Source organism: Sorex fumeus, unplaced genomic scaffold (assembly GCF_029834395.1).
Source record: "Sorex fumeus unplaced genomic scaffold, SorFum_2.1 ptg000044l, whole genome shotgun sequence".
NCBI lineage: Eukaryota > Metazoa > Chordata > Mammalia > Eulipotyphla > Soricidae > Sorex > Sorex fumeus.
In genome coordinates this window covers 13,623,611-13,636,430 of record NW_026606101.1, presented here as the reverse complement: position 1 = coordinate 13,636,430, position 12,820 = coordinate 13,623,611, and the positions used below count along the sequence as shown (strand labels likewise).

The 12,820-nt window shown below is 55.8% G+C and overlaps 1 protein-coding gene across 2 annotated transcripts in view; it reads left to right on the top strand.

Moving 5' to 3' along the window:
- The window catches only part of TM9SF4 (transmembrane 9 superfamily member 4), a 54,518-nt gene extending 41,969 nt beyond the window's left edge, over positions 1 to 12,549 (top strand). For both annotated transcript variants that reach the window (XM_056121323.1, XM_056121324.1), the window contains 10 exons: positions 1,149 to 1,219; positions 3,278 to 3,410; positions 4,386 to 4,467; positions 4,561 to 4,636; positions 5,033 to 5,116; positions 6,827 to 7,002; positions 7,306 to 7,369; positions 8,035 to 8,154; positions 9,031 to 9,120; positions 10,800 to 12,549. In XM_056121323.1, the coding sequence (XP_055977298.1) occupies positions 1,149 to 1,219; positions 3,278 to 3,410; positions 4,386 to 4,467; positions 4,561 to 4,636; positions 5,033 to 5,116; positions 6,827 to 7,002; positions 7,306 to 7,369; positions 8,035 to 8,154; positions 9,031 to 9,120; positions 10,800 to 10,949 (1,046 nt within the window). In that variant the 3' untranslated portion in view covers positions 10,950 to 12,549. The remainder of the gene's footprint in view (positions 1 to 1,148; positions 1,220 to 3,277; positions 3,411 to 4,385; positions 4,468 to 4,560; positions 4,637 to 5,032; positions 5,117 to 6,826; positions 7,003 to 7,305; positions 7,370 to 8,034; positions 8,155 to 9,030; positions 9,121 to 10,799) is intronic.
- The last annotated feature ends 271 nt before the right edge of the window (positions 12,550 to 12,820 follow it).

Genomic DNA, 12,820 nt, shown 5'->3' with positions numbered 1-12,820 from the left:
TGGAGAGTAAACATTCACGGGGGATTGGGGATGGAGTAGGACAATTGCCTTGCACGCATCTGACCCCCTTTGATCCCTGGCACCCCATATGATCCCCTGAGAACCCCAGGTGTGGCTCAAAGAGTGTGTGTGTGTGTGTGTGTGTGTGTGTGTGTGTGTGTGTGTGTGTGTGTGTGTGTGTGTACACACATATGCACGTGTGTATATAGCACAGCAGTAGGGCGTTTGCCTTGCAAGCAGCCAACATGGCCAACCCGAGTTCGATTCCTCCGCCCCTCTCGGAGAGCCCGGCAAGCTACCGAGAGTATCTCGCCCGCACGGCAGAGCCTGGCAAGCAAGCCACCCGTGATGTATTTGATATGCCAAACACAGTAACAACAAAATCTCCAATGGAGACGTTACTGGGCCCGCTCGAGCAAATCGATGAACAACGGGAGGACCTTTACCTTTATTTATTTATATATATATATATATATATATATATATATATATATATATTTAGAGAGAGAGATAGAGAGAGAGAGCATACTTCATGCCTGAGTACATGCTTGGCATGCAGGTGGCCTGGGTTCAATCCTAGTACCACCTGGTCCCCTGAGCACTGCCAGGAACAGCCCCTGATCACAGAGCTGGGAGTGGCCCTGTGGTTCTGCCTGGTGTGGTCTACACACAAAAGACCCCCCCAGGGGTCAGCTGCTGCGCTGACAAGCACCTCACAAACATCTCAGTCCCTGAAGTCCCATGAGTTAAGCCTGGAAATGTTAAATTGGCTTGAGGTCATATGACCAGTGAAACTGCATTCTCTGACAGTCCATGTGGGACCCCTTGAACATTTAGCTGCCTTGGGGAGGTCTCGAAGCGAGAGGAAGGAGTTTGGGGGCCGTGAGACCCTCCACACAGAGGAGACAGCCAGAGTAAAGGAAAGGAGGAGTGAGAGGGATCTGTGAAACAGTAAAGGCGGTACCTCTCCAGGAGGACGGGGCAGAGTGAGGCCTGGGCAGGCTGGGCTGGGCTGGGCTGAGCCCACAGGCTGCTTGGAGTCGGGTGTGCTGTGACTGCTGCCCCGAGGGAGGGGTTGAGACACTGGAAGAAGGCTGCAGAGCGCTGGAGGACCACCGCATAAGGACTCCCGCACCTTGTCCCCGCAGGCATCCTCAGCATGATCATCATTCGTACCCTGAGGAAGGACATCGCCAACTACAACAAGGAGGATGACATTGTACGTCTGGGTGACCTACCCGATGTGGGTGGGAAGGGGATGCGGTCTTTGACGCAGATGAGAAAGGGGGCTGGGTGGAGTGTAGCCCCCAGCGCCTGCAGCCTGGGCAGCCCCATACTGCCAGGCCAGCTGGCCTGTACCGCCTGGCCAAGCATTGCCAGGAGGGAACCCTGACCCCAGCATCCCTGAGGAGGTTCCTATTAAATACACACATATCTGAGGCCAGAGCTATATTGTACCGTGGGTAGGGCACTTGCCTTGCACCTGGCTGACCTGGGGTCGATCCTGGCACCCCATTTGGTTCCCTGCACGTCACCAGGAGTGATTCCTGAGCGCAGAGCCAGGAGACAGCCCTGAGCACCACCAGGTGAGGTCTAAAAAGAATTTTAAATGAACAAAGTGGTAGAGGTAAGATTCTAATTCTAAGTATAGAAGTAATAGAAGAAATTATGGAAAGGAGACTTGATTCCTTGGACACGTAAGAAAATGTAATGGGGGAGTTCTAGAGAGATACTGCAGGAATTAAGATGGAATCTGCCATGATTTGATCCTCGGCACCCCAGCACTCCCTAAGCACCGCTGGGCATGACTTTGGAGGCCCCCGAGCAGTGCCAGCTCTGCCAGGGTAGCCCAGGTGGTCCCCAGCATCACACACCTGAGCAACAGTACCCTCAGCCCCTCACGTTGAACTGCTGACCCAGGTGACCAAGCATCACCAGGAGCGGCCCCTGTACCCCCTGAGTACCGGGGGGCGGGGATCCTATTTTAATGGGGCCCAGAGGTGGCGTAGAGGCCTGGAGCGCATGCTGCACTGAGGTTGTCTCTCCTGCTCACGTGGTCCCCTGAGCACTTCCTCACTGCATGTGACCCACAAAACAAAATATAAAAACCTTTTAACTGCTGTACATGTCAGAATACATGAAAGAAACAAAACTATGATGAGGAGAAGCAGTATTTGCCACACACTTAGAAGAAGATGATACAGTTGAAACAAGAAAGAAACCTGGGGACTGGAGGGTGTTTGCCTTGCACGCAGCTGACCCGAGTTCGATTCCCAGCATCCCACATGGTCCTCCGAGCACTGCCAGGAGCAATTCCTGAGTGCATGAGCCAGGAGTAACCCCTGTGCATCGCCGGGTGTGACCCAAAAAGCAAAAAAAAGAAAGATTAGTAGCTCGCATGCTTGTTAGGCATGTGGGAAGCTGTTCCCTCAGCAGTGACAGTGGCTCACAGATTCAGACCATCACGAGGAGACGGTCATGAGCAAAGCATCAGATGGCATAGATGCATGCATGTTTCCACGTGTGTGTGAATAGCGTTCTTGATTAGCATCACATGGGAGAGTCGCCTTCCCATGCCAGCTGCACAGGAGACATGGACAAGGATTCTAAGATTGTCACCTTGCTTTGACCCAGTGATTCTAGAATTGTCCTTACGAGAAGCATCAAAGTACAGACTTGCTCTAGAAATATTCATTGCTGCTTCACTTCTCACTCAAATCAACTGGATCGGGTGTGGCCGCGGTTCCCCCACAGTACTCAGTCTGTGTGGCACAACATTGCCCAGCCTAGGCCTTGAACCCGTGGATGCATTGATTAGACTTAAACAGAAAATAACAAAATCACAGTAGAATACAGGCTGAGCCCAGCTTCATGTGTCACATACATTTGTCAAGGACCAGAAGGCAGGGTGAAGCTGTGTTCCGTCTTTCAGGGTTCTGTCCTCCCCTTCTCCACTCTGGGGCCCCAGCTGGCGCCTTGTTGCCTTGTACCTGCAGTTTACGCTCTGTCAGAGTTGCAGCCCCAACCCCTGTCTTTCTGCATTCAATGTTTTTTTCTCCTCTGCTATTTACTGCTCTCCATTGATGTGAAACTTGACCACATACTGAGGAGTTTCTTCTCATCCCGCCCTCCCCCTCCCCCCCAACGTGTGTAAGATCATGCATACCTTGATAGTCAGCCCCAGTGCCAGGCAGGGCTGGTTGGCATCTGCATGCCCCAGGGCCCTCCCTCATCTGGGAATGTGGACGCAGCGTCACTCTCTGCCTCTCTGCCACAGGAAGACACCATGGAGGAGTCTGGGTGGAAGCTGGTGCATGGCGACGTCTTCCGGCCCCCCCAGTACCCCATGATCCTCAGCTCCCTGTTGGGCTCAGGCATTCAGCTCTTCTGTATGATCCTCATCGTCATCTGTGAGTGCGCCTGGAGGGGGGCTGACCTCAGGGGGCAGCCAAGGGGCGGGGCTTCCCTCTCTCTGGGTCAGGGAGAGCCACCTGTCCCCACAGAGACTGTGCCTCAGCTCCTGGTGGGCTCGCCTGCCATACAGCCCCCGGCAGCTCTGGCAGCGTGGCCTCCTCTAGTGCCAACTGTTCAGGTGGCTAACCCACCACAGCACCCCGATTAAGACTTCAGGCAGTGGGACCTGAGAGAGAGTACAGCGGACAGGGCGCTTGCCTTGGACGCAGCCAACCCGGTTCAGTCCCCGGCACCGTATGTGGTCCCCTGAGCCCTGCTAAGAGTGATCTGTGAGCTCAAAGCCAGGAGTCAGCCCTGAGCACAGCTGGGTGTGATCCCCCCCAAAAAAAACAGGCTTAGGCCAGCCCCAAAAAATGAATATGGAGGATTTCTAGACAATTCTGAAGTCAGTCTGGCAAGGTTTTTTTAATCCTTTCAATATTTAACATGGTAGTAGTAAGGTAAACAGACCAATCAATACAGACTTACGTATATGTATAATGTGTAAATGTGTGTATAGGTATTGCAAGATGATCACATCATTCCATTTCTGCCTTGTGATGAGAGTTTTAAAATTTGCTAGTGACCGTGCTCTGCCTCACTGAGCCTCTCCCCCTTGCCTCCCAACTTTATGGGCAGAGACAGGCCGTTTCACTTTGGGGCCCCTGTTTCCCAGCGGATTGCTGGGGCAGGCCCAGTCAGCTGACACGGCTGATCCCCTCAGCCCTGAGCCCGGCTGGTGACCTGTGCTGACGGCTGTGCCCCAGTGGACCTCAGTTGAGCCCAGCACCCTGTGAGAGGAGCCTAGTGGCTGTTCTGGCGGGGAGGTGGGAGGGGGGTGGGAAGGGAACCTGGGCAGGGGTGGAATCTGGGCCCGGCACCAGCCCCCTGACGTCTCTCTGGCCTTTCTCCCTCCCCTCCCTGCTCTGCAGTTGTGGCCATGCTCGGGATGCTGTCGCCTTCCAGCCGGGGCGCGCTCATGACCACCGCCTGCTTCCTCTTCATGTTCATGGGGTAGGTGTGTCAGAGGGGGCTTAGGGGCCACCCCGCACCGCCTGTGCGCCTGCTCACAGCCCCACCCCCACCCCCCCTGCTGTTTCCCCATAGGGTGTTCGGCGGATTCTCTGCCGGTCGGCTCTACCGCACTCTCAAAGGCCACCGGTGGAAGAAAGGCGCCTTCTGTGTAAGTGTGTGCCTCTGCGGCGGGCTCCCCACTTCCCTGGGCCGCTGGGGCCGTGGTGCCCACACTCGCTTTCATCAGCATCTTGTTTATCAGTCACGGTTCAGCAGAGAGCTGTCCCTGGGTTTCGAGTGCCGGGAACTGCACATTGTTGTGCAAGGCGGACACACCCTGGGTGGTGAGGGGGTGTCACAGACTGGGGGGTCTCAGGAGACGCTGATCAGACCCAGTTATAGACAGAAGTGGGGGCACAGGAGGGCAGTTAGGGATAAGAAGAACACAGAATAGGAGGCCGGCCTGGCTCTGAGATCAGGGGGTCCCTTCTGAAAGGAGTCCTGAGGAGCTGGGGCCGGGTTTGCCCAGGCAGGAGCTTCTCAGTCTCCCGCCTCTTGCTTGCAGACAGCAACTTTGTACCCTGGTGTGGTGTTTGGCATCTGCTTCGTGCTGAATTGCTTCATCTGGGGCAAACACTCGTCGGGAGCGGTAAGAGCCCTGCCCCGCCCGGGCAGCCCCCCGCCCCAGGTCACTTCCTGCCTTTCCCTTCCCTTTTTGGGCACCCAAAGTTGTGTTCCCAGCTCTGGTGGCAGAGGGCTAGCTGGCGTTTCCCCAGCCCTGCCCAACCCGCGGTCAGCTGGCTGGCCTTCGCCCATGTCTCTGTGGGGCTGCTTCCCCAGTTCTGGGGCCCCCTGGGGGCTTTCCCTTTGACTCCACCACGGGAAACTGCTGTGATTGTCGGTCACTCTTCCCGAAAGCGGCCTCTCCTATGCCCCTGCCCCTGGGCGGGTGCAGCACACAGCGGGAGGCTGGAATCCCTCGTGCCAGCCCATCCCGCTGCAGTTGCCCACGATGTCCTGATTCGGATCTGGAGTCTGCGGCAGGCGGCATGAACCTCCCTCCTGCCGGTGCCCCTCCAGCCCTGGGTCTCTGCACGCCCAGGAGCCGTTGGCGCTTCCTTCTTCCTTCCCCTTTCTGGACTCTGCACTGCTCTCCCGCGAGCACAGAGACGCTCAGCTCTGGACTGTGCTTTTGTAGTTTTGAACATCCCTTCTTCTTCTTCTTCTTTTTTTTTTCAAGCTATATTCAAAGTGGAATTATAGAATTTTTAATTACCAAAAAAAAAAAAATACAACCTCAAACATCTGTGATGTTTTCTTTGTTCTAAGTACGTTTATAGTAATTCATTTCTTCCTTTTGGTATGGTTTTTGTAAGAACCATAATGTACAGAAGTGGAGAAAGATGGAAATGTAAAATTGGTTCCGATCCCTTAAATCCTTGCAGAGCAAGTACTTGGTATAGGCTGTTTTCAGCACTGTAGCACTGTCCTCCTGTTGTTCATCGATTTGCTTGAGTGGGCCCAGTAACATTATGAGACTTGTTGTTACTGTATTTGGCATATCAAATACGTCATGGGTAGCTTGCCAGGCTTTGCTGGGTGGGTGAGATACTCTCGGTAGCTTGCTGGGCTCTCTTGAGAGGGGCAGAGGAATCGAACTTGGGTCAGCCTCATGCAAGGCAAAAGCCCTACCTGCTGTGCTATTGCTCCAGCCCGTTTTCAGCATATATGCATATAAGTATTGGTGTTTTCATTCAAATATATAAATATTCATAGCCTACTTTTTGGTAAGGTTTTGTGAGAGTAGAAGAGGTTTGGGTTTCGGGGCCATCAGTGCTCAGAGGATAATCCTGGCAGTGCCAGGGATTGAACCAGGGTCCGCCGAGTTGTGTGAGCCAGAAAGATAGTGCAAAGAGCTGGGCACGTGCTTTACATGTGGAAACCCCGGGTTCAGTCTTGAGCACTGAGCTAGAAGTAACCCCACAACACTGTAAGATGTAGCCTGAACCTCCACCTCCTCCCTTCCCCTGCACTAAGTACATGTGAGTTTTGTTTTGTTTTGTTTTGTTTTGTTTTTGTCTTGGGGTCACACCGGTGATGTTCAGAGGTTAATCCTGGTTCTGCATTCAGGAATTACTCCTGGCGATGCTCGGGGACCTTGTGCATGCCAGGGATCAAACTGGGTCGGCCGCATGCAAGGCAAATGCGCTCCCTACTGTACTGTTGCTCAGGCCCCAGTCCATGTTTTTTTTTTTTTCCAGTTGTTACTGTTGCTCTGTTTTGTTTGGGTTTGCTTTTGGGGGAAGCGGGACTTTCCCCTGTGGGCCCGCCCCCCCACCTCACAGCGCTGTGCCCGCAGGTGCCCTTCCCCACCATGGTGGCCCTGCTGTGCATGTGGTTCGGCATCTCCCTGCCCCTCGTCTACTTGGGCTACTACTTCGGCTTCCGCAAGCAGCCGTATGACAACCCTGTGCGCACCAACCAGATCCCCCGGCAGATCCCCGAGCAGCGGTGGTACATGAACCGGTTTGTGGGGTGAGTCTCTGTGGAAGTGGCGGGGCCTGGGGGCGAGGGGGTGCCACTGGTGCACCTACAGATCTGGGTGGCTTCAGTGAGCTCAGCTGGACCCCAAGAGAGGAGCAGTGTGTGTGTCGGAGCCCCACTTGGGTTCGGCCAGAAGGAGCCAGGCCGGGGAAGCCAGGGTGGGCCGTGCAGTGGGACAGTGGAGGGCGCCTGTTTCCTGGCCTGGGAGATGGGGCGGATGCCCACCCCTCTGCCTCTCGAGAGGCGCCTGCGGGGTCTGGGCTGGGCGGCGCTCACCCTCCCCTTCTGCCGCAGCATCCTCATGGCCGGGATCCTGCCCTTCGGTGCCATGTTCATCGAGCTGTTCTTCATCTTCAGTGTGAGTACTTCCGCCCGCCCAGATTCCCCTCTGGTCTCCCAGGATGACCAGAACCGCCCCACCGTGAGGGACAGAAGGGTAAACCCCATCTACCCCTCTTCAGGCCCCTTAGCACCACGGTACCATCATTGCCAGGTCTGCTTTCATTCCCAGGTGCCCCCACACCTTTCCCTGGCGTGGGATCCTGGCTCATGGCCCGGGGTTGGCACTCAGGAGCTCCTTGCTCAGTAGTCGTGGTGCTGGCAGCTCCTTGACCAGTGTGTCAGGGTTGGGGCTGGCACAAGGGGCCCCTCAGAGCCATTGAGGTTTAGCTCTCCCACGCCCCGGCGTTTCCCTGAGTGCCCTGACTCCCGCCTGGTCTGAGCAGAAACCTGGTCAGAGGGTGGCTGGCCACCTCTCTTCATGTGCCCCTGGGTCGTCCCAGCCGTCAAAGGCCAGGCTTCCAGGTAGCAGCTGCCCTGCATGGACCCAGTCACTCTGCGCTCTGTTCACTGGGCGGTGGGAGTTGGGAGCCACCACCCATGACTAAGGCAGCCTTGCCCGGCCGGGTGCCAGACCCCCTGGCCACGTCTCTGCTGCTGCCCCGGCGGTGCAGGTGGGGTGCGCCATTCCCGTCGAGTACGTGGCGCCCTTCTGAAGGCCCCGTTGGCTCTGTTTGTCCACAGGCAATATGGGAGAATCAGTTTTATTATCTCTTTGGCTTCCTGTTCCTCGTCTTCATCATCCTGGTGGTCTCCTGCTCCCAGATCAGCATTGTCATGGTGTACTTCCAGCTCTGTGCAGAGGTGAGCGGCCTGCAGGGACACCGCATAGTGCATGGGCCTCTCCTCGGGCCTTGAGATTTTTATGGTTTTGCGTTTGGTTTTTGGGCTTGGGATGGGTTTTGTTTTAGGGGGTGTTATTTGCAGAGGGGTGGGGACTTGGGGTTACACCCAGCAGTGCTCAGAGCTGACTCCTGGCTTTAAGCTCAGGGATCTCTCATGGTGGGACTCGGGAACCATGTGGAGTACCTGGGGTTGGAATGCGTATGGGCCGTGTGTAAGGAGGCGCGGCCTGCCTTGAGTCCCGGACATACGTATAGATTCCTCCGAGGGCCTGTGTCTCAGCTCCCTGCTAGGGGTCAAGAGGCATGCCTCGGCTGGAAGTGTGGGAGTCCCTACAACCTGGTGATCAGGTATGTCCACGCCAAGAGTGGTCTCCTGAGAGCAGGCAGGGGCTGGTGACCTGCCATCCTTCCGTGCCAAGCCCCTGGCAGAGCGGGCAGAGCACTGCCTCCTGCCCTCTTGGGGCCTTCCTTCCCTGTGTGACAGGGCCAGCAATAGGGCAGCCTGGGGGCTGCCCCCAGGACTAAACGAGCCGCCACACAGCGCACCTTCCAGGGAACAGCGCCTGACACGCGGTGGGCGCTTGGTTAAACAAAGCGAGTCGTCCTCGCAGTTCTCCCACTGTTGGCGGCAGTCAGGTTCGCTCTGGAGTCCTCAGTCCTGTGAGTTTTCAGAAGGGCCTGCGGTTGTCAAGCCGCCATCTCAGCCAAGATCAGAAACATTCCCATCACCCTAGTTATCTGTATTCTTAGCCCAAAGTCGTTCGCCTTCATGGCCAGTGTGAAATATGGGTTTGGATCCTGCCTGAAGACCGCCATGACGCTTCTTTCCCCTCAGGATTACCGCTGGTGGTGGCGAAACTTCCTGGTCTCTGGGGGCTCAGCCTTCTACGTCCTGGTCTATGCCATCTTCTATTTTGTTAACAAGGTACCGCCCTCCGGGTGGGCAAGGGGAAGGGAAGGGCCCGGGAGAAAACCTGTGCTTTCCCCCTAAACCTGGGGCCCGTCAGAGCCCTTCCAGGACTTAGTTGCCGTGGCACATGGGAATTTCAGGAAAGAGTGGATGTGTGTTCTCAGAAAGAGAAAAGGCTTCAGGCTAAATGACAGTGAGATCACTGCATGGGAAACCTGATCTTATAGAGTAGATTTCACCTCGGGAAGCTAGAACAGAAGGTAACATGGAAGAATAAGAAAAGTTGATAAGAGAGGCCGTTAAAGATGAAAGAAAGCAGAAAGTGCTGGAATAGCCTTCAGGAACTGGCACATTCAGAGTTCACTGTAGCCAGAGTGGTGAGAGTACAGAGCAGACCCACTCTGTGCAGTGTTTAAAGATTGATGCCTGCATACACCACGACATCTATGGGAGGAGCTGGGGGTCATCTCCAGTGGGCCTCGCCTCTCCAAACCTGAGCCCACTTCTGATTTGCAGCCAGGCAGCGGGCCCTGACGAGGCTCCTGGGTCTATTGGTTGAAGCTGGGAAAGCACGTTTCCTAAAATGTCAGGCTTAGAAAGTCCAGAAGGCCCAGGGCAGGCAGTGCTGAGCGCTGCCAGTTTGCCATGCGTGCCCCTCCATGCCAAGGCCCATACCAAGCTTCCACACAAGCGGTTCCCAGTCAGGCACCAGCAGACTCTAGCCTCGGTGCCAGCCACAGCCCTGCCTCTGAATCAGGGTTTATTGGCGCTCAGCCATGCTGGTTTGCTGACATCCAGGTGGGGAGATTTTACCGTACAGTGGCAGAATTGAGTCATTTGAGTTTTTGGTGGTGGTGGGTAGTTTTTGTATGTTGATTTTTGGTTTTTAGTTTGGGGGCTGTCTGTACCCAGCAGAGCTGAGGTGCATGCTCTCCCTGGCGAGTCAAGTTGTTTGACAGATGCCATATGGCCCTTAAGCCCAACACTATTTATAATCTGACTTTGTTGTTGTTGGGCCACACCCAGCAGTGCTCACGGCTGACTCCTGGCTCTGCACTCAGGAATCACACCTGGCGGGGCTTAGGGACCATATGGGATGCCAGGAATCAAGCCCGGGTCAGCCATGTGCAAGGCAATCAGTCACCCTACCCACTGTACTCTCTTTCAGCCCTTAATTTGGCTCTTTAAAGAAAAAAATCTTTAAGTTTAGGTATTATGTTTTTGATGTGTAGTGTTGATGTACAGAGTTACCACACATGACCACCCCAAGGTCCTGTGACCTCCACTACTGTCCTTCCGTCACGTCCATCTGCCTCCATCTGCGTTCCCTCCCCCCTCCCCTCTCTGACTCTTGACCAAAAAGTTTGCTGACCCTGTCCTGGCGCAGTTAGTGGCAGAAGCCACTTCCTTCTGACACATTCTCTTTGGAAATCGGCCTCCTTGGAACTTCCATCCTCAGATTGTAGATTCACTTTCTGAAACTACATGCAGCCTGAACCCCCTTCCCGCCACCGCCCCCCACAGCCCTCCCTGTCCTCTCACACCCGCAGCCCACGCCCCTCCCCTCGCACCCGCCGCCCACCCTTTTGCCAGCTCTTGCCCCTTTCTCGTGAGACCGGGGAAGGTAGGCGCCGGTCGCTGCCCGCGGCAGACTGCACTCAGCGACCGTGTCTCTCTTCTCTGCTCGTGCCCAGCTGGACATTGTCGAGTTCATCCCCTCGCTGCTCTACTTTGGCTACACGGCCCTCATGGTCCTGTCCTTCTGGCTCCTCACGGGCACCATCGGCTTCTATGCAGCCTACATGTTTGTCCGCAAGATCTACGCTGCTGTGAAGATAGACTGATGGGGTGGACCGGACCAGGGCCAGGCCCACCTCGTCGTCGGACTGGAAGCCACCTGCGCAGGGGACTGCAGGCGCCCAAAATAAAATCGCTCCTGCCCTTTGGGCTGTGACTCCTGGCACAGTGTTCCTGGACCCGGGGCTGCGAGGGTGCGGGAGGGCCTGTAGATAAATCTTGCATTTTCCTTCATCGTCTTATTCCGGTTCTGTGGGGGATGAGTTTTTTTGTGGGTTGTTTTTCTTCAGTGCTGAGAAAGTTCCCTCGGCAGGAACTCTTCGACCTGTTTCTTCAGGTTTGGTTTTTGGTTTGGGTTTTTTTTTTTTTTTATCAAATGGACCCAGGACGGATGAGTCCGCCGAGACACTGGGTTCCGGTCACTGTCTCCACCTCAGTTCCTCAGGGCTGTTGGCCACCCCACGACTGACCGGGAGAGTGACCACCTGCCTTCCCAGGCTTCCTCCGGGCTCCCGAGCCTCTTGGCCACCGCCCTTGCCGTGGATGCTGTGACAAAGCCCAGCTGCAGGTGGGACACGCGTGCTCAGTGCCAGCCTGCACGCCAGCCTCTTCCCCTACCTCCCCCGGGGCTGCCCCCCCGAAGGGCTTCTGCTCGTCTCGTCGCCCGGAGCAAGCCCGGGTCTCATCCCTGGAAGTGTGGGGGGTGCCCAGGGTCTCAGAACAGCAGGATACCCCCTGCTCAGAGCGGCAGGAGTCGGCTCGTCTAAAGAAGAGACTTCAGTGAACTGTCTTGTGCCAAGAAATAAACCCTGGACGTGGGGCCAAGTGTTTCCAGAGCCAGGCATGCGGGGGCAGTCTGGGTCGAGGGTACCCCAGCCCCTTCTCTGGGGATAGCTGCTCTGTGGGCTGTATGTATGGCTTACGAAGTCTCCCCCCGGGCTCGCCCGCCTCAGTGCCCACTCGGGGCTCTCTGAGCTCTTGGCCCCTCCAGCGCGTGACCCTCTGCGGACACCCAGAGCCCTCTTGTGATGGGATGACGGGGGGTAAGTGCCATCCTGCCTGCCCCACTTCCCAGGAACAGGCTTAGGAAATGGGAACGAACGGGGCAGGCCTGGCTCCTACATCGATAACCCTGGCCGCCCCCCACCCCACCATCCCCCTCACCCCAAGGATATCCACTCTTCAGTGGCCAGCCATCAAACCCACCATGGGATGAGGGTTGAAGGAACAGCCACACGGCCTGGCTCCAGCAGCTTTGGGATTCCTACCACGAGACAGAGCCAGGAACACTCACGCCCTTCACCCCCAACCCAGCGTCTGCCCCAGGCCCCACCGACTGCACCAATCAGACCAGTGAACTCCGCCTCACCACGGTCACGCCGCAGCGCCAGGTGGCACCCAGGAATCCGGCGGCAGGAAAGGGACCCTGCGCCGATGATGAGTTCTTTTGTTCGTTCCAATCGTGGGTTTTTTTTTTTTCCCGAAGAGATTCTCTTGTGGGGGTTTGTGGGGGAAATGGACTCATAAAGAGTTCGATTATCATCCATTTTTCTGACTTTTTAAATCATCGTTATTATTTTTAATTAAGAAAAATGCCTGTATGCCTTTTTTTGATCCCGTTGTAAATAAATATGCCATTGTCCTATTGCCCGGTGTCTTGCATCTCTTGCTGTGGTTCGGAATCGGACATGAGGCGGCTTCCTCAAGCGGGTGAAGCTGCCTGTGTCTCGCCAGCTTAGTCCTACCTCAGGCCTTTCAAGGCTCAGTCCGCTGTTGCTGGCCTGCTTCGGGCCGTCCACAGCAGCTGCCTCCCAGCTGCTCAGCTCCTGCAGTTGCATTTAGAAGTGTTTGCCCAGGACTGGAGCCATAGTACAGCGGGTAGGGCGTTTGCCTTGCATGTGACTGACCCGGGGTTCGA